The 25,290-nt window shown below is 50.9% G+C and overlaps 1 protein-coding gene across 1 annotated transcript in view; it reads right to left on the bottom strand.

The window, feature by feature from the left end:
• LOC138491270 (tumor necrosis factor receptor superfamily member 10B-like) overlaps nucleotides 1–21,458 on the bottom strand; it is a 114,358-nt gene extending 92,900 nt beyond the window's left edge. Inside the window, exon 1 of the mRNA XM_069617689.1 lies at nucleotides 21,015–21,458. Coding sequence (XP_069473790.1) covers nucleotides 21,015–21,092 — 78 coding nt within the window. The 5' untranslated portion in view covers nucleotides 21,093–21,458. The remainder of the gene's footprint in view (nucleotides 1–21,014) is intronic.
• Nucleotides 21,459–25,290: the final 3,832 nt, after the last annotated feature.

Below are 25,290 nucleotides of genomic sequence, written 5' to 3'. Positions count from 1 at the left end.
ATAGTAAAATGAACACAGCCTGCCCGACGCGAAATGCAGAAAAGGGTGAGGAAGGGTGACCCGCCCCACCGGGGCGGGGGATAGGGAATAGAAGGTTACAGCACAGCAGGTTAGTACCACGGTCACCATGAAAGTACTCTGAGAATCTGCTTTTCTTGTTTCATCCTTAGCAGAGATAATACTGGGGGGAACCTTCCCGGGAAGACTTCCTGAAAGGGGGCATGTGGAAGTGTAAGGGACTAGAAACAAAGGAAAAGGATGGGACTTGGTTTGGTCGAAAGCCAAGGTTGCCGGGATATGCCAGGTGCCAGTATTAGCCAATGCTGGTGTGAATGGCGGCCTTCAAAAAGGAAAAAGGAGAATTGTGGACGGGCGAGGGCAGAGGCCGAGAAGTAGGTGGAACCTACACGGGTGGAAGCAATGGGCACTCAGTCCACGTGCCAATACTGGTGAATAAGCCTTACCACGAGAATTCAGGATCATAAAAGGGCCATGTTGAAGGGGGGTATAAGGGAGGAGCAGAAGGGCGCTGCGATCGAAGACTTGTGGGGGAGGAGTAAGACGAACGAAACAGGAGCGAAAATTGACTCCATTGTGGCTGAAGGAAGAGGGTGTACCTCGAAGGCCCAATGCACTAGGAAAGTAATATGGGGAGATCCCCCGGACGACCCCACCCAATCTCTAATAGGGCCCCTCAAGGGCTGCCACATTGCAGAAGGTGCACACTCTTCCCTTGGCCATCCTTCCGGGATGCCTTAACTGCTCCCATGAATGCCTTGCGGCTTTAGGAGAGCCAGTCGCGGAGGAGCCTTCACTCGAAGCAGGCTCTTGTGTGGCGCTTTCAGGAATTTCCGATGAAGCGTTCACGGTCTACTGTCCACGGACACCAGGAGGGCCTATAGGCAAGGACTGGCGGGCAGCTGTAGATGTGGAGTTTCACCCCACCCATGGTCACTTTTACATGCAAAGGTCTGACCGCTTGTGGATTTTAAAGGGTGAGTAGGAAACAGATAAAGAGTGAAGTCTGGCTTGGAATTTAACAGGAGGTCCTACAAACTGTGCTGCAGGGTTTTGGGAGAAGGAAGGAAGTCCCCACAGTCGGCTGACTGGCCCCTGGGAGTCAAAGTATGCACGTGGAGGGCTCTGAATACTGGGTAAAGTGCAAACACCCACCAGCGAGCGGCCCGTCCTCCATCTTAATATCAAGGGAACAGAAATGAAGGCGACAACCCTTTGCTATTACCATACATGTTATAAGCCCATTGGGTACCTTCTCACAACTGAGACAGTAGCCAGGGTGGGAGATTCAAAGAGGCGCTGCAAGGCGTATTGAGTGCATACTCCCGCTCAGGGGTGTTCCTAGGTCTGGAAAAGACCTGGGGCTACGCTGATGTCAGAACTGTCAGGACTGGGGGCTAGCTAGCCTTATGGCTGTAGCTCCTGAGATTCTATCTGGGGCTACAACCAAAAGATCAGGGGCTATAGTCCCCTTAGCCCCTCCTAGCAACACCTCTGCTCCCGCTCGCGGTTGCTGTAATCTGACAAAACTCATTTATTTCTAATAGTCTTTTTTAACCAAACCAGGGTCAAAATCCAGGCAGGGCCACAACTATACTTGGTTGACCTTAAGCAACAGTAGACCCTGCAAAAAAAGGGTTACCTATGGACTTGTGAACCTCACTTCAGTAAAGCAGAGCTGGGCGCAGGGGATGCATAAGCTGGTTGTCCAAGCTTTGGATCAGCTTGTGGGCAGCCATTGGAGAAGCGCTCTTCAGATGATTGGCAGGTGTCCCCCAGTCCGGTGTCGGCAGCAAATCCCTCTCTCTCTCTCTTTCTACTTCAGGGGCCTCGAATCTATGGCTCTGCAAATATTTGAACTACGACTCCCAAGATCTCCCACCATATGTGGGCTGGTTTGTGATGATGGGAGTTGTAGTTCAAAACATCTGAAGAGAAAGATTGTAGACCTCTACTCTACTGGCAGCAGGAAATCTCTAAAGTCAGCCTTCCTTCCAAATGGCGCTAGGGAGCATCTTTGAACGTAGTAAAAATACACTTAGGGGTAAAGTCTCTACCAAAGCTGGGTGCACAACCCGCGCATGAGCACTCGTGTTTTCCACACATGGTTGATGTGCTTCTGCAGCGAGTGTGCAATGAAGGCACGCTGTCAGCAGATGGGCGTGATGAGTTTTTCTCTGTCAAACTCATGGTTGTTTTGAAATTTTTCACTGGGCAAATGCCACCTATGTACATTACTTGCCACAGTGCCAAAATGGCAGGCAGGCATTACAAGATCACTCAGTGCGCTCTGTACAGCTCCATAAAGCAGTGGTGTGGGGTTTCAAGGCGCACTGTAGCTCACTCCCTGTCTGGAGAGTTAACGGTCAGACAGTGCTTCCTTCCCTCATGACCAGCTGCTACCATGCCCAGCTTTTCAAGAATCCAGACGCGCGCGGTCTACAGCAATGTGTCCATGCTACGAACCCAACAAAGGAGAGGGCTCCGCTTGTGGTGGGGGGTAGAGTCGAGGACCGGATTGTCCTCTGATGGAGGAGGCACAGGCTGCGACAAAGAAGCAGCTCTTAGCTTGACAAGGAAATTTGTCCTTAACCTGATCAGTAGGATTTCAAGCCCTGAAGCGGAGCTCCACCCCCAAGTCCACCAGGCTCGTAAAAAACAACATATACCCCCCGGGGTCCTACTCCGTGCTTGGATCTGGTGACGGCTTCATGGCAAAGCTCGGCTCTGACTTATGATGTCAGCACCCAGGGCAAACCCCAAGAAAGAGAAGGCGGAATGCTGATGGACTTGCTCTCTCTAGGCAGCAGCTAAGTATCCAGAGAAAGCAGCAATTAGATGCGGCTGGAAGGCAGCATGCCCGCGCTACAGAACCACAAGCAAGCAATGCTCTTCCATGAAGCCACATTTTTCAAAGGGCCGGGGCTGCACAGCAGGCATTGAGCATCCCCACTGTGAAGAGTGAGTTGGGCTCCCGAACCATTGGGCTGCACAGCAGGCATTGAGCTTCCCCACCATGAAGAGTGAGTTGGGCTCCCGAACCATTGGGCTGCACAGCAGGCATTGAGCTTCCCCACTGTGGGGCTCCCGAACCATTCGAATTCCTGAAAACAGAACCGGATAGTTGAGAGCCTTCAGGTGCAGCAAACTGCAGTTCACAAGCATTGCACAGGACGCAGACATTAATTCGCAACTGGGAAGGGAGGAGAATACGGGCGGTCTTCAGATGAAACAATGGCCTGTTCCGGTACTCTTTTTGGGATGTCCCATGTCATGGTGTGTGTATGGAGTAGGGCCCACCTCACCCCTCCCCTTCGGGCCATCCCTCGACCTAGGCCCACCCTTCTTAGCAAGTCTTGGCTGTTGGATTCAATATGTCCCCTTGTCTGAAGTCCAGAGTGTCAGGTTTTGCGTGGGCCTGAAACCGCCTTCAGAACTTATCACGCGGGAGCCGGGAATCAGTGCAACCTGCTTTATTCTTTACAACGGCATTCTCTGCCGGAAACCCCTCGCCCCCCTCCCTAACCCCAACGTCACTTCCCTCCTGTGGGAGAGGACCACAACCACAACAGCGGTCCGCCCACATAACGATGTGGGCTGGTGATGCCAGTGGGAGAAACGACCTGACATATCTCCCCCCTTTATAAAGTACCAGATCCTCACCTCTTCTCACTCCATCTCTTCGATAAGTCTGTGAGGTTTTATCCGACTCCTCTGCGGTCTCCTTGAGCTGCGAGGAGTCACCCAGGTCGTGGGATAATTCGCCTGACTGTCTTCACCCTCGGAGGCCTCGCTGTCTCCCAGATAGGGTTAGTCTTGTTGTCTTTCCTCGGCGCTGTACGAGTCTGTCTCAGGTGTCTTCGGGGTTGGTCGTCATGCGCTTGAAGTGTGAGATGTTGCGAGTAACCGAGGAGTGATCCTCTCTGGGCCGCGATCATTGTTCCCTTCTTTTGGGTCACCGGCAACGGTTCCTTTGCAAACGTGGCATCTTCTTTTCGTTGTTTCGGTTGACACATCCACACCTTTTCTCCTAGTTCTACGGTCGATTCCTGAACTCGCCTCTTGTGATCTGCAGTGTCCTTCATCTTGGCCTCCGCGGCATCATCTCTTTCTTTGGCCTCCTGTTCTGACGGTGTTGCGGTTACCTGGCTGGGGTCTTCTGGTAGTCGAGTTTTGACTGGTCTTCTGAACATCAGGTCGGCTGGGCATATTCGGGTTGTGCTGTGGAGGTGTGCCTGTAGTCCCTCAGAAATGGGTAGCGAGCTTGTTAGAACGGCTTGGTGAGAATGGTGGCCATTTGTAGTGTTCTTTTGACGTTGGGCATGAATCTCTCAACAATGCCATTTGCCTGTGGCCATCGGGCGTTATTTTTCGGTGTTGAAACCCTTGTATTTGGAGAAGTTATGAATGACAGCCCGTTGTCTGACTTATCAGTCTTGGAATTCCGTACGTGGACAGCATGCGGTCCAGGGCAGGAATGACGCTTGAGGAGGCTGTGCTCTCCACAATTTGCACTTCTGGGAATCGGGAGTGTTCGTCTATTAGTACTAGCATGTAGGTGCCATCTCGCAGCGGTCCGAAGAAGTCTACCGCTAGTTCCTCCCATACTTGTTCTGGTGACATCTGGAGCGAGTTCGGGTGTGGTGGTGGTGCCATTTGTTCACATGTCGGGCATTTTCCCACTATTTCTTCCACCATGGCGTCGAGCCTCGGCAACCACACTTTTTGTCTTAGTATCCGCTTGGCGGCGACCACCCCTCGGTGGCTTTCGTGCGCAATGTGTATTGCTTTTGCTCGCAATGCCTCTGGGATGAGTACCTTGCAACCTTGGAGTACGACGTGTTCATCTACAATGGAGAGTTCATCTCGGACGTGGTCTATCCATTTGATATCCTCTTGAACCACCTCCAATTCCTGTTTGGCCTGTTGTCTCATGTGCGCTCTCCTTTCCGTCTGTAAGCAATGTCAGACAATTCGGAGAGCCGGGTCTTGTTCCGACTGTGTGATGTCTGCCCACCCCACTGGCAGGGGCTGTAGGTGGTGTACTACGTAGTTAATGTACGCATCCGCTGTGGATGGCTGGTGGCTTGCTGGTCCTGTTGGGTGATGGGACAGGTAGTCTGCCGGGTTGTCTTTCCCTGGGCGGTGTCTGATGACAAATTTGTAGTCTTGCAGACGCAAACCCCACCTGGCTATCCACGGGGGCATTCTTGCCTTAGGGTCTGCGTATATTGTAAGCAGGGCTTGATGGTCCGTTGTGATTGTGAACTCCTTCCCGTACAGAAACAAGTGGAAGTACTCACACGCCCATACCACTGCCAAGCTTTCCTTTTCCGCTTGGGAGTAGGCTTGTTCTGTAGGGGTGAGGCTTCTACTGGCGTAAGCCACTATGTAGATATTTGCAGGTGCCTCGGGGTACCTTTGTGTGAGGATGGTTCCTAGCCCGACCGGGCTGGCATCGACTATTACTTCCGTGTCCCTTTTTGCATCAAAGTAGGACATGTCCTCTGCTTTCGCAAAGGCGTTGCGTATTGCTTCAAACGCTTTCTGGCAGTCTTCGGACCAGATGTATAGTTGATCTTTTCGCATTAGCAAGCGCAGTGGGTTGCTGACCGTGGCATAATACTTTAAATATCTCGAGCAGTAGCTGGCTAAGCCGAGAAACAACCGCAGTTCTGTTGCGGTTTTGGTGGGCGAGGCCGAATTGAGGACGGCCACCATGTCTGGGTCCGGCCGCATGCCTTTTGTTGGAAAGGATATGTCCGAAGAAACGTAGGGAGCCTTTGCCGAATTCACATTTGGCTTTGTTGAGTGCAAGCCCTGCTGTTTCTAGGGCTGTGCACACCCTGTGTAGTGCTGTCGTGTTCCTCCTTGGTTTTTCTGAAGACTAGGACGTCATCTGAGTAATTTAAGCAGTTGGGTACGTGCCTGATCTCGATGGATTTCCTCTTGGAAAATCTCAGCGGCGGATGAGATTCCAAAACTGAGCCTCTTATACTGAAACAGCCCCAGATGAGTTACGAAGGTTGTTATGTATCTTGATTCAGGGGCTCTCTCGATTTGATGGTACCCTTTTGTCAAGTCCAGCTTGGAGAAGACTTGTGCTCCGTGGAGAAGGTGGATCATGTCTGTGATCCTGGGTGCTTGATGTCTCTCCCTTTCAATCGCTACGTTTGCCCTTCTCATTTCTACGCACAGGCGTATTGGCCCGTCCGGAGATTTATTGGGGACAGGGACTATGGGAGATACCCAAGGCCTTGGTCCGGAGACGGATTTGATGACATTAAGTTTGATGAGCTTGTCTAATTCTTCCTCTACTTGTTGGTGTATGTTCACTGGCATGCCGCGATAGTGTTGGGCGACCGGCTGGACTTCTGGGTTGATGTGGAGCTGTACCTTCCTGTGTTTCAGCTTCCCTAGGCCTTTCAAGAGATTTGGAAAAGCCTGTTCTCCTCCTCTGTTGGCCGGTGGACTGAGGCGTGAGCTTCTTCGTCTCTCCTGATGTCTGTCTGCTGGGTGCAGGTCCTGGCGCATTCTTGTAGACGGCTCTATAATGGTCATTCCGCCGCATCCGGCGCATTGTTGTCCTACCGCTGGGTACTCGCATCCGCAGCGATAGCATGTGGCGCCCGCGCGTTTTCCACCTTGTGTGGGGGAGCTGTATAGCTTGTTGATCATGTCCATGCTTAATGTTGGCTGTTGTATGACCTTTCCCAGACTGTCTAATTGCGATTCTACTGCTGCCCCCATCCTGGCTAATGCAAGTATTTCCTCCAGCGACCTTTGCTTTTGAAGCGGTTTCCTGAAAGGATGTGATATGCACCCAGCGATTACTTGGGACTTTAATGCCTCTTCATTTGAATATTTGTGGAATTCGCAATATTTTAACTTGATGCAGAGGTGCATCACATTGATTCCCCTTTTTCTTGTCTCGTGGTGTGGAATATGTGACGTTCGTAGTCGATGTTGGTGTGGGGGGCAAAGTATTCCGACAGTTTGCCATGAAGTTCCCCGTGTGTCACCGTGTCCACGTTTAGTAGTTCACCTGCGATGTCTCTGACAGCGAGGCCTACGGCCATGAACAGCATGTTTTTTAGTCTTGCGTCGTCTGTGAGGCCTATTGCTCCTGCGTAAAATTTAAAGTCACATAGCCATATGACCCACCTCGGTCCTAGGTTGGATGTGTCCCTAAGGTCAAAAGGGCCTGGCATGGGCATGTTCTACAATGAGTTTCGTGCCCCTTGTGCCTGTTGTGTGTCACCTGCCGCCGTTCCTGTTCCGCAAGAGGAGGACTCCGCGGGACTTGCCGGATTGGACATGGCGTTATATGTGTCTGAGACTGGCGCCTCTGGTGTCTGTGGTCCAGCGCGCCTCTCGGGGGCGTTGCACTTGGGTCTCGTGCTTCCTCTTCCCTTCCTTATGTCTTGTGTGCCTCTACTGGCTGCAGGGTGTCACCTCTCTGAGTGGCAGCTGCACGTGTCTCCCTGTCTGGGGTCTGCTACATGTGGCCCGCGGGCCCACGTGTGCTGCGCCATGGTACTTCCCCAGCCTTCACTGCACGTGGTGTGGGGGATGATACAGCCTCTGCAGGCCTGCATGGAGCGTGTGCGCGTGTCAGAGCCTCCTTAATGTCGTGAGGAGCCTGTTATCATCTGGGCTGCTGAGGTGGAGGCAGGGCCACTCCCGTGTCACCATGCGTGCCTCAGCACAGGTCCTCCGGGGCCTGGTAGCTGCCATTCGCTGTGTGTTTTGGGGGTCGAGGAGCATCGACACACCAAGCTGCTCGACTGCGGTCTTCGTTGCAGCACGAGTGGGTGTCGGACACCCCTCGTCGCCAAGTGTCAGGTTTTGCGCGGGCCTGAAACCGCCTTCAGAACTTATCATGCGGGAGCCGGGAATCCGTGCAATCTGCTTTATTCTTTACAACGGCATATCCTGCTGGAAACCCCTCGCCCCCCTCCCTAACCCTAACGTCACTTCCCTCCTGCGGGAGAAGACCGCAACGGCAGTCCGCCCACAGAATGATGTGGGTTGGTGATGCCAGTGGGGGGAGACGACCTGACACTGAGACCCTTAAACGTGCAAAGTAAAGTAGACTCGACAATATGTGCAATTCTTTTTTTTTTTAATTCATTATTTTTGCAAAATCATTTAACAGACAACACAGATTATTTCCACCAGAACAAGTTACAGCATCAAATTCCCTGGTTTTCGTTTTTTACCATTCGCTATGATATGATATATTTATAATGTGCCTATACACAAGTGTTTCAAGGCGCAACGAGGCAAGGGAGGGGAAACGGAGTGAGGACAGAGACAGCGATCCTACTACGCCAAGTGACATTGAGATCCTGCAAGTGCAGGGGGGTGTGTATAGATAACCTCCCCAATCATGTTAGTTGCAAATAATCCCCTTGATCAGGCATTTGACGATAATCTCCCCAATCATGCAGGAATCAAAATTAAGAGTGGATAAACAAGAGCTAAAAGCAGCTCTGGGGTATCCAGCAATAATCAGTAACCAGAAGATACCACTGGGGAACGAATAGCCAGTACTGAGTGTTCCGCAAATCTAACTTCTCTCAACCATGGCCCACGGCCAAGGTCACACCCAACCACCACCAACCTCCACACCTCTCACTCAACTCTGGAACAAAGTCGGTATCACCCGGATCTAGCCAACTCCCTCCTCACCTCACTCCCAGCACTCTCCCTCCAGGAAGCCGCCCCCCCCCAATCAAACTCTTGACCTTTGGATCTAGAAAGCCTTTACACCACTCACACCAACAAAACAGCCCTCTCAGAGGTAAGGCCCAACACCCATTTGGTACACTGCCAACCTCAAACCGCTAAAAACCCTCAGGCACCGTCTGGAACAGACCTGGAGAACCAGAACGGCCCAGAACAAAACCGCCCTAGCAAGACTAACAAAGTCATACAGATTGGAAATCATATAAAGCAAGAAAGAATTCCATGGGAACAGAACCTTAAACTCTCGCAAACCTGAGAAAGGAACTGCATAGAATCATCTCTGAAATAAATTCTCTGGGCTGCTCCACCCACCCAACTCCCAATCCCTATGAAATGCCTTAACACAATATCGCCATCGACAGACACTCCGCCATCATCTCTAAATTAGAAATAATGCCCCCACACATTAGCCATCCACAGCCCGCCCTCGTCCAAACACCCTCCCGATACAAACTGTTGCCTCTTTCTCTCCAATCTCACACCGGGGAGTTCCTCCCGCTCCAAGCACAAAGCCACCCATCAGGTTCCCCGGCCCGCCCACCCTCCTCAAAAACATCCTAGCCTCAACCTGTGCAGGCAGTATCGCATGCTCGATCCTCAAACACTCCCCAACTTCAGGAACCTTCCCAGTAGCCTTGAAGACCTCCTACATCAAAGCCCTCCTCAAACATCCTATGCCCCAACCACTCATCTCCCAGAACTACTGGCCCATTTCCAACACCCGCTTGTTTACCAAACTCATGGACAGCACAGCATACAGACAGCTCGGCCATTCCACTGAAGCCAACAACCTCCTGGACCCTGCCCAATCTGGCTTCAGACCGCTCAGAGGAACAGAGTCCTCCTTAGCGTCTGTCTGGGACTACCTAAAAAGAACAATGGACGCAGAAGGTTGTACGGTACTCATTCTCCTTGACCTCTCTGCCACCTTTGATACCAATCACCACACCATTCTCCTAGACAGGCTACACTCTGTAGGAATCAAATACACAGCCCTCACTTGGATCTCCTCTTTCATCTCCAATTGCTCACAAATCATGCTCCTCCACCCTTCCACCTCTACTTCATGACAAGTACCAAAAGGGGTCCCACAAGGAGCGTTCCTATCTCCCCTCCAATATCTGAACCCATTTCCCGCACTAATCCACTCCCACAATCTCACCTGCTACAACTACGCAGAGGACACCCAGATCATCCGTATAATCCTAAAATAACCAGGCCCCAACCGTCCAGATCGGTCATCATGTCTCTCTGATATGGACTACTGGATGATGACCAACCACCTCATCCTCAATCCTGGGAAAACGGAATCAGTCTGCGGGAAAACAGGACTCCTTCCCAAACATACTCCCTGGCCTCAATCCATAGCCCCTCCAACTCCCACGGCAACCTCTACCTCGGTGAAAAACCTTGGATGCACAATGGACACAGATTTATCCCCCTCCCAACACATCAACTCAGTATCCAGAACCTGTTTCTTCCATCTACACATCCTCAGGCTCATCTTCCCTTATCTCACCTATCCTCACCTATCCTCACTGTTTCCCGGACATCATCTCGATCATCCTCTCACACCTAAACTATACAAACTGCCTTTACCTAGGCGCACTGGCGTTTCAGCTAAAGAAACTGTAAGGAATCTAAAATGCTGCAGCCCGCCTGCTCATCAGCCCCCCTCCAGAGAACACATTAGCCCTACACTAATAGTCCTCCATTGGCTCCCTACTGGTCGACGCACTACCTTTAATGCCATGTACATCACTCACTGTGCCATCTGCAACAACGGCCCAGAATTCCTCAGAGACAAAATCACTTGCTACCACCCCTCAAGGGCACTCCTATCTGGCACAGCATCTCACCCAGTTGTCCCACACTGCAACTCCACCAGACTGGACAGATCCTCCTTCTCCGTCCAAGTGCAGATCATCTGGAACTCTCTGCCCCGGCACATCCACAACATTGGCAATCACTTGGCATTCAGAAAGGCCCTCAAAATAAGGCTCTTTCGTTCCTCTTCCGTTACTCCTCTTGCACTCCTCTTGCACTCCTCTTGCACTCCTCTTGCACTCCTCTTGCACTCCTCTTGCACTCCTCTTGCACTCCTCTTGCACTCTAGAACGTCAATAGGCACACAGAAACATTGGCCCAAACCCAACAGCACCCCTATCCACCCAAATCTCCAGGGATGCCGGCATGGTGCGCAGAGGCACACTGATCAATCTCGCCCACTCCCTCACTGACAGATGATCGTACACCACTCCCCCATCACTCCAGGCCCCTCCCCCACTGCTCAGACTTTCAATCTAGGGAGACCACAACTGGCGAGACCAGTCAATCGTGTTGGACCTAGAAAAATGACATTGAAGAGGAACTTTGTCCAAATCTAAGTTATGTATACCTTGAACCACGTCACTGGACACAGGCCACCCATCCATGCACTCTAGATTGCAGCTATGGCTATGCAATTCCGGTCTAGCAATACACATAGCCGTTCACACTGAAACCCGTGATGTACCGCAACACCTCTGCCATTAGTACACAGCGACAACCTACGAAAAATATCAGTCTACCTGGGCACACATCGAATCTCCGGCACAAGCACTGTATCCTAAACCTAACCTGGCAAAATGCACACACGCATCTTTAAATTAACTTTTAGAATCTCCCACACATTGACTACAGTCGCTGAGGGCATTCCAACCACAAAGCGCAAAAGAGCATTGAGGCCATACAAATGGGGAAAGGGCGCTATACAAATGACGAATACAATAAGATGCATACTTAACATTGTGTCCATTCTTTAGGACCCCTATGCTTTATATGTTGTATAAATGTGTCCTAACGCTTATTTATAGTTTATCCCAAAACGCACATGTTAATGCCACACAGGAATGTCTGTTCGGCATCAGTTGGCTTGAGGAGTCAAAAGGAGCTCCTGGTAGCTGTTGGTGTCAATCTTACCAGGCTCTTCTAGGCTACAAGCAGAATCTAAATTGCTCCCAGCTCCACTCAATTTAGAACCTGGCATGTCACTTGCAGATAATCGCCCCGATCCTGTCACTTGCAGATAATCGCCCCGATCCTGTCACTTGCAGATAATCGCCCCGATCCTGTCTCTTGCTGATGTTTCAAGGCATACAGAGTAAAAAGGCATTGTTGGAGGAGGTACTAATATGCACGAGGCAGAGGTTGATTTCGTATTCAACAGCTACTTATTCAGGGGCCAAACCTGGAACCTTCCCCAGGGAGGGTTTAAAGATAACAGGTTTTCAGTAGTCTTTCTGAGATCCTCATGAAGCTCACCTTGCTTCCCTTTCTAACATAAGGGGGAAGTGTGGCTTTGGGCGGGAGGTTGCAAAAGGGCCATTTGTAGGTGGGTCTCAGAGGAGCTAGGCACCAGCCCAATAAGGGGCCCAGTCAGTTCATCCACAGGACCCAGAAGTGACACTTCGAATTCTTGAGGGATCATGGGAGAATGACGTCTGGGATTTAAACTCAGCTGGGAGAGGGCAAACTCATGCAGGTGTAAAACTCAGCGCACTTCCAAGACAGAGGAGGAACGTATAGGGGAGATGCTAATGACACTTCGGGGCCCTTCGCCACCTTGCCAGAGCACAACAATTGGCTGGAGCAGGAAACGGAAGCGTGAAACCATTATGGCTTACTTTTACGTCTCCATTTGCTGTACGCCCATTAGAAAATTACCCGTATAGAGGAGTTCAAGTAATGGCCGACTGGCACCAGAAAAACACAAGGCCCGGCCATGTGCTAGAATTGTGTAGGAATTGGGCTGAATTCTGTGCAGATGGTGTTGCGATGACTGAGAAAAACTATGAAAACGGAAGTGCTTCTAACAAGGAGACACGAAGCAAGGAAAGTGAGTACAACAGGCGCAGCCCTTATTTGGGTGCAAGCTTGTGAAACATGGTATGGCATTTTCAATGACGAGGGGAGACAATCATCTACATAGGTTGTGTATGGTGCAAAGAATACAGGAAGACTCGAGTATATGGCAAGGCTTTTTGACTGAATAAAATGGGGTAGGAATGTAGCTCCCTAATGAAGAAGTGGTGGGACCTTGCCAGGTGTGCTCTGATGAACCTAGGGCCAAAGGTTTTGTATTTGTTTGGAAGGATAGTGGTGTGTGGTACAGGAACAGTGGCCAGAGGATTGGTTGAAGGACCACGGGGGGAGGGGGGTAATACAGTTACAAAAGTGTGACCATTGAGGTGGAAAATGAAAGTGTAGTGGCCATGGATAACAGGAAGCCTGCACACGATGTGTGGGTTTTACGGTTGCGCAACGTGTGTGTCGCTGTGCCAGAGACGGAATGTTCAACTGAAAACATAATCCATGGCCGGAGCTGACAATTCAGTCATTTTTTATGTCTGTATATATGCATTATTGTAACTTTGTACAAATTGCGCCCCGATGCCTCCGGGCCTGATGGTTTGCGCGTTATAAATAAAACAAATACAAATGATGCACTTTCTCAGTAACAGCGGTCGTGACTCCGCGGGTGGTACCAGATGCGCGCGAAGTTACCAGTGAGGGTGCCCGAGCTTGGCATTGGACAGCCCGGCAGCACATATTGTGGTCATTGGCTATAGCACAAAACAGACACGCCAGAGTTCGAAATGTAGAGGAGCAGGGAGCTATTTAACCCCCGCTTGTAGCCTAGTAGAGCCTGGTTAGCTTGGCACCAACAGCTACCAAGAGCTACTTTTGGCTCCTCAGGCCAACTGATGCTGAACAAACACCCCTATGTTTGTCACAATCTATAAATAAATATTAGGACACTTCTATACAACTTATAAAGGTTTACGGGTAACAAATTATGGACAAATTTATATATTTGCATTTTAAGTGGAAGTTAGGATTGGGGATGCTGTGTACTCCTCATCGTTCCCCAGTGGTAGCTCCTGGTCACTGGGGGATACCCAGGAGACCCTTTTAACTGCTGCTTATCCAATCTGAATTTCAAACCGGATAGGCATGGCGGGAATTTTTGGCCAGCGGGGTGTTACGATGGGCGAGTAGGGAGGGTTGAGAAGAAACGGGATAATGTCGCAAGTTGTGTTTGGTGGACAGCAAACGGTCCCCAGAAGTCATCACTGCTAAGAAACCATAACCAGGCCTTTACAGAAAGTGGTACTGGGGTTGTGAGCAGTGGCTGCGTAACGTGGCGCACGATGCTTGAAGTGCAGGCTAGAGTGTGTGGTGAGAAGAGATCGAAGAAAAGGGATATCCATTGGCATATTGAGAAGGCAGTGGGTGGGTGTGGAACGTGGCGCACCATGCTTGAAGTGCGGGCTAGAGTGTGTGTGGTGAGAAGAGAGATAGAAGAAAAGGGATATCCATGGGCATATTGAGAAAGGCAGTGGGTGGGTGTGTGAATGTTGGTGCGGAGATCACAGTTCGAGGTCCTCGCGGTTATTGCAGATTTTACATTGTTTTGGGGAGATTTTTGGGTATCCGAATTGGCAGGAGGAAAACGTGAAGCTCTAGGGAGAAGGGTGAGAGCTGGGGCAAGTGGCCAAGAAACTCATGTGAAAAAAAAGATCCAAAACAGACGGGAAAGAGCGAGTGCCCATCATAATATTGGAGGGGGGACAGTGTTTGACCCCTGTAGGCATAAATATGCTCACGGAAGGAGTGTGGTTAAGGCATGACACTTGGGGATTAAGGAATGGGCTGATTTTGTCAGATCCAAGTAGATCCAGAAGACCTTGGGACTCATTAATTTACGATTTGTGGAGGTCAGGGGGGGGGGCACAGATTGGCCTGACTGGGGCAGAGCGTGAGGCAGGTTAAAGACACTGGGAGGTGGAGATCGGAGCTGCATTGTGGTTGCCTCAGACCACGAGTTGTGGACTTGGTGTATCTGTTCGCAATTGCGCACTCTCAGTCCCAGAACATGAAATGGGGAGACTTGTGGTTTCACAAGGGACACGTGTGCAAGCAGAGGAAAGATCACACGGCAAGCGGCTGGGTCTGAGTTTGGACACAGTAGAGGTGGTGTGGTCTGGGGGTGGGGGTGCGATGGGGACACTTTTTTTTTTTAACTAGAAAAGGCTAAAGAAAGACCCCAACTGCTGTTAATCCATGCGAGGGAGGAAGATTTTTTTTTATTATTCATATATTTACAAGTATATACAGGAATAATATGACCAAATTCAGAAATTACAAAAGGAAAACATATGAAACAAAAACTAAAAAACCTAAAAGAAATCATTAAATACATTCCAGATCTTCTCATACAAAGAAAGCTTACATTTCAATTTGTAAATCAATTTTTCCGTTCTGGACAGGCCATGCATCTCCTGGACCCAGTCCTCGGAGGGACTCTACCTTTCCACCCTCGGAGAATCAACCGCTTGGCCACGATGAAAGCCCTGAAAGACCACTTTAAGTGCCGAATTAACATCAGCCAGCCCAGAATCATCACCAAGAATCACCGTCCGAAAATCCAGGACAGAATCACCACCCAAAATCCTGACACACATCACAGACTTTATTCCACAATTCTTTGACCCACACACAGCTCCATAACATGTGTTCCAGTGACCCAACTTCCTGAATGCAGCCCCAACAATCATCATTATCAATCATGCCTCTTTTATGAAGTGTTTCAGGGCACCAATACACAATCTTAATTTGGCGAGGGAGGAAGATTAAGTATAAGAAATTGGGTTAAGAATAGTTTGGGGGAATTATGGAAGGGACGGCAAGTAGGCACTGCATGGACCCTTTTGTTACCAATGGGAGTTATGTGTGTGTTGGAGGGGGGGTGGGCAATGACAGCAGATGTCCTTAGCAGGGCCCAGCAACAAGTGAATCGAGAAGTTAAAATCTTGTGCTAGAAAGAGGGGCTGTGTTGGATGCACCATAAGGACATGCTGGCTGCTTGGTCTCTGCTGCATACGTAAATAAACACACACCAATTCATGGATTTGTTGAGAATTTAGTTTTAAAGTTTTACTTTGGGATTAGGATGAGCTGGGTTTTTGGGTTGGACTGTCAAGGGTGCTGGACAGTTTTGGTGATGGGGCAGAAATAATAGTACGGAGGATAGTTTTTCTGGGTGCCCAACCATCTCCAGATGGGAGCCTGGGGGGTGGAGGGGGTTCAAAAGTTGAAAGTAAGCTATCAGTTGAAAGGTCCAAATGTGTAAAGTAAGAGCAGGGAAGAGGACAGGCCTGTCCTTTACGCAAGGAGTGGCCTGGGTGACGTGCAAGTCACAACAGAGGTCCTTTCAAGTAGAAAGATGCGGGTGGGCCGGGAGGTTAAAAAGAAACTTGTCCTCCAGGTCAATGGGGGCCAGAGGGCTCAGAGGAACCATCGTTTGTGGGGGGGGGGGGGGGGGGGGGGGGGGGGGGGGGAGTTCCCACGTAACTGAGGATGGGGGGGCATAATGCTCGCCCACCGGCCCCGCTACCTATCCTGGGGCCTGTCGCCTCCGGCTGTCTCCTCCTGTCCCGGTGACTCATCCTCCAAAAAAGGCAATCCTTCAAAAAAAAACATGGCGTGTGACCTGGGCCAGACTTAGGGCAAGGTGTGCCGGCCGCCCAGGGCTCCATGCTCCCCCAAGCGGCGCCATTAGTCTCGCGTCACACCAGCTCCGTAGGGGGAGAAGGCGCGGCAGGCGGCCGTTTGTTATTAAATGCGCCTGTGGCGGCGGGCGCTTTTGATTACAATAGGGTGCTGGTGCACCCTATTCACATGATTACCTCCTCGCTCGGACGCGGGAGCGAGGTGGTTTTCATTGGAATACGGCGCTCACACATTAGCATCCCATTCCAGTGATTAGCTCCAGGCAAGTCGCCGGAGCGAGGAGGTATTAAAAAAAATGTATGACAACATAAGTGCCTCGTACGCGCCCACTGCTCCAGCCTGCCATGAGGGACAAAAGCAGACAAGAGTCAACTCACAATGGAGGCCAAAGGGACTGTAAAGCTGACGTAGTGGCTGCGTTAGAACAGTGGTGACAGAGTGCTGCGAATTTGTATGTATTTTTTTTCGGCGCTAGAACCGATAACCTCCCTTTAAAAGTGCTTTCATTCACTGTCACAGGTCCCCTTAGCAGTGTTTTGAGGACTTATTTTCACAGACACACGAGGGTGCGCGGGGAGGCCCCGGGCACACGAGGGTGTGCGGGGAGGCCCTGGGGGTGGCGCTGTGCCACTCAGGCCGTCCCCTGCGCGTGACTGCCTTCACTGTGTCCCTCATGCCCTGGGATGGGCTTGGCACTGCGGCCTTTCACAGGTAGCTAGTAAATACCTTCGGGAGGATAGCTCAGCGGCAACGTGCGCTTCTTGGAAGCAAGACGACATGGAGCACCACAGGTTCAATCCCCGGGTCCGCGCTTCGAAGCCTCTGGGTGTTTAAGCGAGTTATAAATACGTAACTAAGACAAAAAATACAACAATTACGCAACTAAGAAAACAAATAATTCCTGTAACAGCGCCTCGATGCCCGCGGGCTGTGTGAGCGCTTTGAAAATGTAAAAATAAAAATAAAATGCCTTCCAGCGCCACACCCCAAGGCCGGCACCGATGACGCACACGCGTGTGCTGGGTCTGCAGGTGACAGGAAGTGCGCATACAAGACCTGTGGGTGGTGGGCCGGGCTGAAAATCTGACAAAAGAACCTGTAGCCAATCAGCAGATAAAGAATACACAGCCAGAGCACCTAAACTGTACCAAGTCAGCTGGTAGTAGTGGCTAGTCCTATCCATTTTTTTTTTTGCATTCTGGGACTTTGAGTTTTGCTGTCCACATTTTAAACGACGGCCTAAAATGCAACAAACAAAAAAACAGAAGTGGGTGGGCTGTTCCATGTCTGCCGTGGGGCAACTGGAGACTTCACAAAATGCACCTCCCACGAGCCCTACTCCGCGGGCGAGGTTGAGAGCACGAGGGCGGGGTACAGGAAAACATCGGGAAATGGTGGCGAGCACCTTGTCAATGGTGCAGCTGATAAGCACCTGAGGAAGAGGGCGGCGGGTGTGGCATACTGCCCAATAGCTACCAAGCGTCCTTTGCAGGACGAGCCTCGTGGGTCCGCGTTCACCACAGGAAAAGCAAAAGTGCAGGTGGCAGGATGCCAAGTGCAGGTGGGATGGCTCGCAGCCGATATGGGGCCTCGCGGCTGCCAGACACCTGGAGCAGGCGGGGAGGGGGGGCAACTCCACAGACGTGCTGTGTGACGCTGCGCCCCGGTTCTAGGCGCTCGACCTCCCCGCAGAGCTTAAGAGTTCGCTGGAGTCACCTGTAAGTGGCTGTCACATTGTGGGGAGTTCGTGGGTCCGACACTTCCAGACATGACACAGATTATAAAGCGACAGGTGCCTTCCGATAGAAAGTAGGAAATAGTCGGGGGGGGGGGGGGGGGGGAGTTCAAAACCGTGTGATGGGCGAGCCCGGGCCCCAGACAAGGAGAAATCGCCCCATTGCTGCGGGGCATTGGCAGTGCGTTGCTTCCGCCGCCAGGGCGCGCCATTGGGGCAAAAGGCCGGGCTGCTGCCTGGCACATGCCCGGACATGCCGCCAGGGCCGGCACCTGGCTAAGTGTACGACAGGGATGAGGGATCTGAAGAGGGACAGACATAAAAAGTCACATCATGCCCGCTCAATTCTCCTCATACCCAGAGCACACCATGTCCTGCCAAGAGGCGAATTCACAAGGCAATGGCTAGTGTCACTGTCTAGTGGCACGGGATGAGCCCCCCCCCCCTGTAGCTAAAGGACACTAGCCCTTAAGCGAGGGAGCGGCCGCAGGTAGCAAGGAGTGGGGAAAAGGCCAGAAGGCTTTCCCATCCCCCCCACAGGTGTGAGGGAGGGTCACACAGGCATCCAGAAAGGAAGCCCACCACAGAAGGGAGCCCACACTGTGGGGCACCCAGTGAGCTAAGAAGGGCAACTTCCATTTCCGGGTCCAAGTGCCCGAGAGTACAGAACTATGATAACACTGCACACCTGTTTGTTGGGAAATAAACACAATACTCCTGTGTTGCTTTATTAGTATTATGTTTAATAAAAAGCCACAGCCTTTGTATTGGCAACACACACAAGCCTGCATACTGTTCACTGTATAGAATATATGATGTCCAGTTTTCCTAAGGTTAGCGTTGTCACAGTTTATGACGAGTGCACATCTGGAGGCCTTGTTCGGGTGTAGTGTGATAGCGGGGCCACCCAGCTATATAACACGCGCCAGAATATGGGGCACCATTTGTTATAAAAGTAAAGGAAAGGTGTTGGGGTGGGGGAGAGCTGGGAGATATGGGGAGCCGAGAGTGATGGGGTGGTGGTAAGCCCCACCTCAAAAAAGAAGAGCTTTAAAAGACCTTCCCAATAAAGCGTCAATCTGTGCCAGTCCTATCAAGAATGGCATTTTTACAAATGTGTTTATCGCATGGAACCAGGGCAGGTATGGACTGCCTTAATATAGGGTACACATGCATTCATTCATTCATGTATAAAGCGCACCTAACCCGAGGGAATCTGGACGCATGGAAGAGTGGTCTGTGGCCAGTGCCTAGGCCATGTACTGGCTGCCTCGGTGCTCTCCCACATCACACAACACCAGACCATGCATCCTAGCGCTTTCAGCACACAAGGCTTCCTTTCTGAACAGAAGCGCCTCAATGCCTGGGAGACAGAGCACCCAGAAACTCACTCCCATGCAGGGCTCGGGTACTTCCAGTCTGCACGCATCAACACACAAGCAAAGCCGTCTTGCGTTTTCCCCCTCCCCCACTAAGCAAAACCACCTCCTTCCCTCCAAGAAGGGCCAGAGCGCCTAGAGGCCGTGCAAACGCGGTAGAAGTCACACTCTGCAAAGATAGCCCTAACGCCGCGTGTCTCGGCAGCCCCCTCACCGTTCCTAACTGTGCAGGTGCGGGGGGAGGGGGGTGAGCGGTCCAGTCCAGTTTCACCCTTGCCGCAAGTCTCGACCTCCTCTGCTTTCTCTCGAACGTTCTGGAAATCTCCCGCGCTCATTCGTGGGCTCTGCTCTCAACCTCCAGCCACGGAGCAGGATAATGACCGGAAGCCTGTCATGTTTGCCCATTTCCTTAAAGAACGAATACTCGAAGGAATGTTTAATCATAGCGCTTCATATCGCCGTGTGGCCACTTCAAAGCGCCTATACGCCTTGCGGGTGGTGTCAGTGTAAAGTCTAGCCTCGCACTTTCATTGGCAGGTCGGTTACTTGCTCTTGAGTTGGAAGTGGCATTTGATATTCATTATTCATTCTATTTAACTGTGAATGTTTAACATCACACGTGGAGATGCGACGCTGGGGTGGGGAGGGGGGGCGCAATGTGATTTTGACTTTGTTCTTGCAAATTAGCAATTATTTGTTTTACTGTGATAATGTTTTACATGAAAGACAACCCTTTCAGATATATACAACCACACATTATACATTTATAAGTAAACATTTACCATAATTGGTGCAAGGCACGGGGGCTACAGCTAGCCAATCATACAGCAGTAAAATGTTTTTTCTAAACGAGTAACTGCAGCAACTATTAAGGACATTTGATTTCCCGCAAGAATTCTTTACCGGAAAGGAAAAATTGGGTCACAAAGTGACGCAATCAGTGACGTCACCTCTACCACCCAGGGGCGCTCTGATCAGGTCTGCTAAAGTTTCCATCTGTGTGCGATCCAGACACAATCTACAAGAACCATTTTTTACTTTGGAAATTGAAACTTTTCTGAACTATTTAGCGAATATTTCAGCAGATGAATACTGTTCCCTTCTCACTTTTGAATGGATACACTAGTGGGCTGCGCAGACCAAGCGCCTCGTAATGACAGGTGTAGCCGCTTTCTCCCGTGGCCGGCTTCTGGGAGCTATGTGCGCAGGAAAGCGGCCCGGGACGTCCGGAAAGTCTTGGACTGCGCCCGACCTTCCTTCGGCCCTCTACCGCGAGTCTCCCGTGCACCTGCCCAAGCCCCTACACAGTGGGTGGGGGGCTGCCGGGACAGGCCACAGGCCACACCGCGTCCCAGCATCCCCGGGAATGGGAGAGGCAGTTCTGCGAACTGGAGGGTAAAGCCGGAGACCCGGCAGAGCCATAGAGCGAACACCAGCCGTCGCGCAAGTGTCACTGCCCCGTGCCCTGCTGCATTCTCCTCCAAACGCCGCCACCCTGCTCCACGAGCCCCTGTGATGACCCCGGATGCACACACACGGGAAGGTGGTCTCGGCCGCAGCAAAGTAAATGCACTCACCGCGAGCAGCAGCAGGAGGGCGTAGAGCCAGGCCACAGCGGCCGGGCCGGTGGTGTGTTGCGGGGGTGCTCCCACCATGCCCCCGGCCTCTCGATGGACCTCACCGGTGTAAATGGGGGTTCCCCGGCCGTGATATTCCTGCTATGGGATGTTAGGGCGGCAATGCTCCTCCCAGGTGGCACGCCACAGGCCTAGGCGCGTGTGGCTCACCGGGCCGGCCTCCTATTCCAAAGCTACTGCTGTCGCTCGAGCACTTTCCTTTAGCGGTGGAGGCGCTCGTTCACCCTCCAGGGGTGCGCTCCTTGCGGGCAGGGGTCACCGCCGGCTTGGCTTACACTTCCCGTCGGTCGGAGATACTATTAGCGGCCAGATCCAGCTTCTAAACGCTACGGGTCCACCACGGGGCACAGGTAGTGCCCGCACGGCTCTTCTGCACTGTCAGACTGAGCCGCTCAGCCGCGGCGACTGGACCTCCCCCACCTATTGCCCGCCCCTCTGGCCCCTCCCTGATTCCTGTCCTCCGACTGCAAAGTGCGGCTGGACATCCCCCACCCATTGCCCGCCCCTCTGGCTCCTCCCTGATTTATGTCCTCCAACTGCGTGATGCAACGGGAATGCCCCTGGGCGGCTGGACCGCTTGCAACCTAGGCTAGGGGAGTGCGCTGCAGCCCACCAGGAGACGGGAATGATCCGTTGTCGCAACTAACCTTCTGTATTTCTTTTATTTTCATTTTTTCTTAGTGTTTTCTAATTTATATATGATCATGTTGCTCAATACTGCAATAAACACAATCATTTACTTTGCATTACTTCTAGGGACCAACCATAGTAAAATATCATCTTCCACAGTCATAAAGGTCACACACTAATAAAAGTCCGCGTTGAGGGAAAAAAGTGAACTTAATTTTTGGCGGTGTCCGGACTCTGCCGTCCGTGAGCCCCCCACCCCCCGTGACACAGAGACACGGAGACAGAGATGTTTCTCGTGTGGGCTCCCCGGTGGTTGTGTCGCCACCGGACACGCCCCGTTTATTTAACTGCGCACGCGATGGAGTGAACGTCACCCCGTCGCGTGCGCGCCCTTAAAGGGCCAACGCCACACTCCTCCTTTTCCATAACAACAAATTGGAAACAGGAGGGACTAACTATCACACATTTGTAAAGCACGCAACTACGCACACAACAAAACCCCCATTTATTAACAGCCACCCTGGATCCCCCGAGGGTGCCTGTCACGGCCTGACCATGTCCCCAGGTCAGCCTCCCCAGCTCAGTCTGTTACATAGTCTGTGAGATGGGCAGGTTTCCCACGCCCTGTTCTCAGGGGGTACCTCCTGCCAACGTCCCTGGCCGGTGTCTCTTGACCTGGTCTGCCCCGAGCAGGAGAGTCCACAGCGTACTCTGCCTTTCCTCTCCTTCTCCCAGAAGCTCATGGTATCTCAAGCTCTTGTTCTCTCTAGCTTGGACTATTGTAACAGCCTCTTTCTAAATCTACCTGCCTCTACTCTCTGCCCTCTGCAACTAATCCAGCACAGAACTGCGAGACTTGTCCTTGGCCTCAAGCCCTGCGATCTTATCTCTCCAGCTCTGAAATCTCTTCATTGACTCCCAGTGGATGCAAGGATTAAATTCAAAACCCTCTGCATTGTCCACAAGGCTTTCTGGGGACTGGGTCCAAAATACCTTCAGCTATCCCTCCGCAAATACCTCCCCTCTCGAGCTCTTCGCTCCTCTACCTCCAACTCACTCAGGGTCAGTCGTTTTTCTAAGAAACAAGCTGCGGGTAGATCTCTGTCTTCGGCTGGGGCCTCCCTCTGGAACAGCCTCCCTGCCACTCTAAAAATTGAGGAGAACCATCTCCGGTTCCGGAAGCACCTCAAGACCTTCCTCTTTTCTTTTGCCTTCGCTCCCCTCTCCTGGTCTGTTCTCTCTTGGCACCGTGCACCTGGCCACCCTCTGTCTTTTGGGCCCAGGTACCTGCACATCCTGTCACTCCCGCACTGCCTTTGGGCCACCCCTTGCACTGGGGTCTGTATCTGCACCCATACAGCCCCCCCCTTTTTCTTCCTGCACTTATCGGACCTACCCTGTCTGCTGCCTTAAACCTAGCACTTGCAAATTGTTGGCTGCATTACGACTGTTTGTTGCCTTTATTAATTATTTATTGTTATTTATCTGTTTCTCCTCTGCTTCGCACTTTCCACCTCTCCCCCCCTTCCATGCACTTTTCCCCTCCCCCCTCTCCCATGCACTTGCCCGTTCTCAATGTCACTGGGCCTAGTAAGATCGCTGTTTTGTTCTCCCCTGTTCCCCTCCCTTGCTTTGTCCCGCTCTGAAACACTTGTGTACGAGCACGATAGAAATAAAATATCAATCAATCAATCATTCTCTGTGAATTCTCTTGTGGCCACTTTTGAGGGATTTTGCAATTCCCTCCTTCTTTGGTGTTTCCCTTGGCTTTTCTTGGTCGCTTTCACTAGTCTCTAGAATTGAATGTTCGGCAGGCAGTCTCTCCTTCTCTGCTGCCTTCGTTGGAGGCCTTGTAGCCATTGACACTTGCCCTTGTTTGTGTGCATTCTGTGTGTGGGTGCGTGCTGTGGTCAGTGCTACATTATCATTCCGTGCTGACCCTGTCTCCAGCTTTTTTCCCCATTCATTACCTCATGTGTATACGTGTCACTGCTAATTACATTTAATTTTAAATCATTTGCTTCATCATTAGCTTTTCTTGGAACTGGAATCACTATATAGGGCCTGGATGCTTTCGTAGGCCCCAACGTTCGTTATCCAGTGGGTGTACTGATAGGGGGACACTTCATGCACCAATAAAGAAAGCAGTTCTGATTGTTAATAATAGAAAGACAATAACGATCATTGTACACATGCACATAATAGTTTGGAACGATAATTTGCATCATTTTCTTCCAGGGGTTTGCTGGGGGTAAAACTATGTTACTGTTCTGGGCCCCCATTTCCATCAAGTCCATAGTCAATTATTTATTCTTTGCTTGCTCTGATCTCATAGTTCAAAGTCTATCATTACTAAAGTGTCGAGTGCTTTTCAAGTGTTCCCCCTCTTGCGGGTGATGACGATAGTCTCTGGGTATGCAGCACGGTTTCGTTCTGGGTATGCAGCACGGTTTCGTTTGCTAGGCTATGGGAAAAAGGTTAGGCTAGCAGCTTTGGTACATCACATTAATCATGCGCATCTATAGTAGGTGAGGTCCCATTGAACCCCTCGAATTTGTTTTGGTCCAGAGGACATGTTGGAACTTGTTCACTGTGAAGGAATAATTGGATGACACTGCAAAAAAATCACACACAAATAAAACACTGTAAAAATAGAACAAAAAATAAAAATAAAAGTGAACACATGAAAAAATAGGAAAAAATGGGAAAAATGAAGAGAAAAGAATATAGGTGGTGAAGTTCTTGTGTCTGCTCATTTCGCTCGGACTCTCGGCGATAAGTTGAAGAACAGTGTCTTTCTCCTTGACCTGCTCCAGAGTGTAAGGGTGATGAAAAGAAAAATAAGAAAAATAGAAGAAAAATAAAAAATGAACTAGGAACAAGATGTTGTAATCCTCGTTTCTGCTCTTCTCGATCTGTCCTCGGCAGAAAGTCTTATTGTGGATCTCCTCCTTCTAAGGCTCTTCTCAGCAGTGGATGACCATAATTACTTTTGAAATCGATCACCGTGAAATATTTTGCCTCAGTGGGTAAATTGCATATGATTGTAGAGGGGTTCGGGACAAGAGGGAACTCGGCTTCAGCAATATCATTTAATGCTCTAAAATCTTGGATTAAACGCCAAGACCCACCCTTCGATTTCTTGACAGGGGAAATCACCGTGTTGCAAGGTGATTCTGACGTCACTAGGATGCCCTGTTCCATCATGGTGGAAATTGTCTTCGCGATCCCTTCATCAGCCTCTCTGGACATGGGATATTGTCCAGCACACGGTAAAATTGCTCCCGGTTTTAGCTTGATTTTCACTTCACCGGCCCCCTTCAGGAGGCCTACGTCATAGGGCCCTGTAGTCCATACCGCGACAGGCACTTGGGCTGTGTCGTCATCAAAGTATTCTGGACGTATCAGTGCCAACATCATTCTCTGTGGCACCTCTCGTTTGATCATTTTGACCCAAAATATGAGACTCACTTCCACCCTTGTCTCTTCTAGGTCAGGGTGTTCTTCAAACAGATCATTATCGGTGACATCAGTCACTCGATACCCTTCTTCGATGGCGATAATCGCACACCATTGTCTGCCTTCA

Source organism: Ambystoma mexicanum, chromosome 10 (genome assembly GCF_040938575.1).
Source record: "Ambystoma mexicanum isolate Mex_15411 chromosome 10, UKY_AmexF1_1, whole genome shotgun sequence".
In the NCBI taxonomy this organism is placed as follows: domain Eukaryota; kingdom Metazoa; phylum Chordata; class Amphibia; order Caudata; family Ambystomatidae; genus Ambystoma; species Ambystoma mexicanum.
Note: the sequence above shows the minus strand (reverse complement) of the source record. Positions and strands in the feature narration are given on the sequence as shown.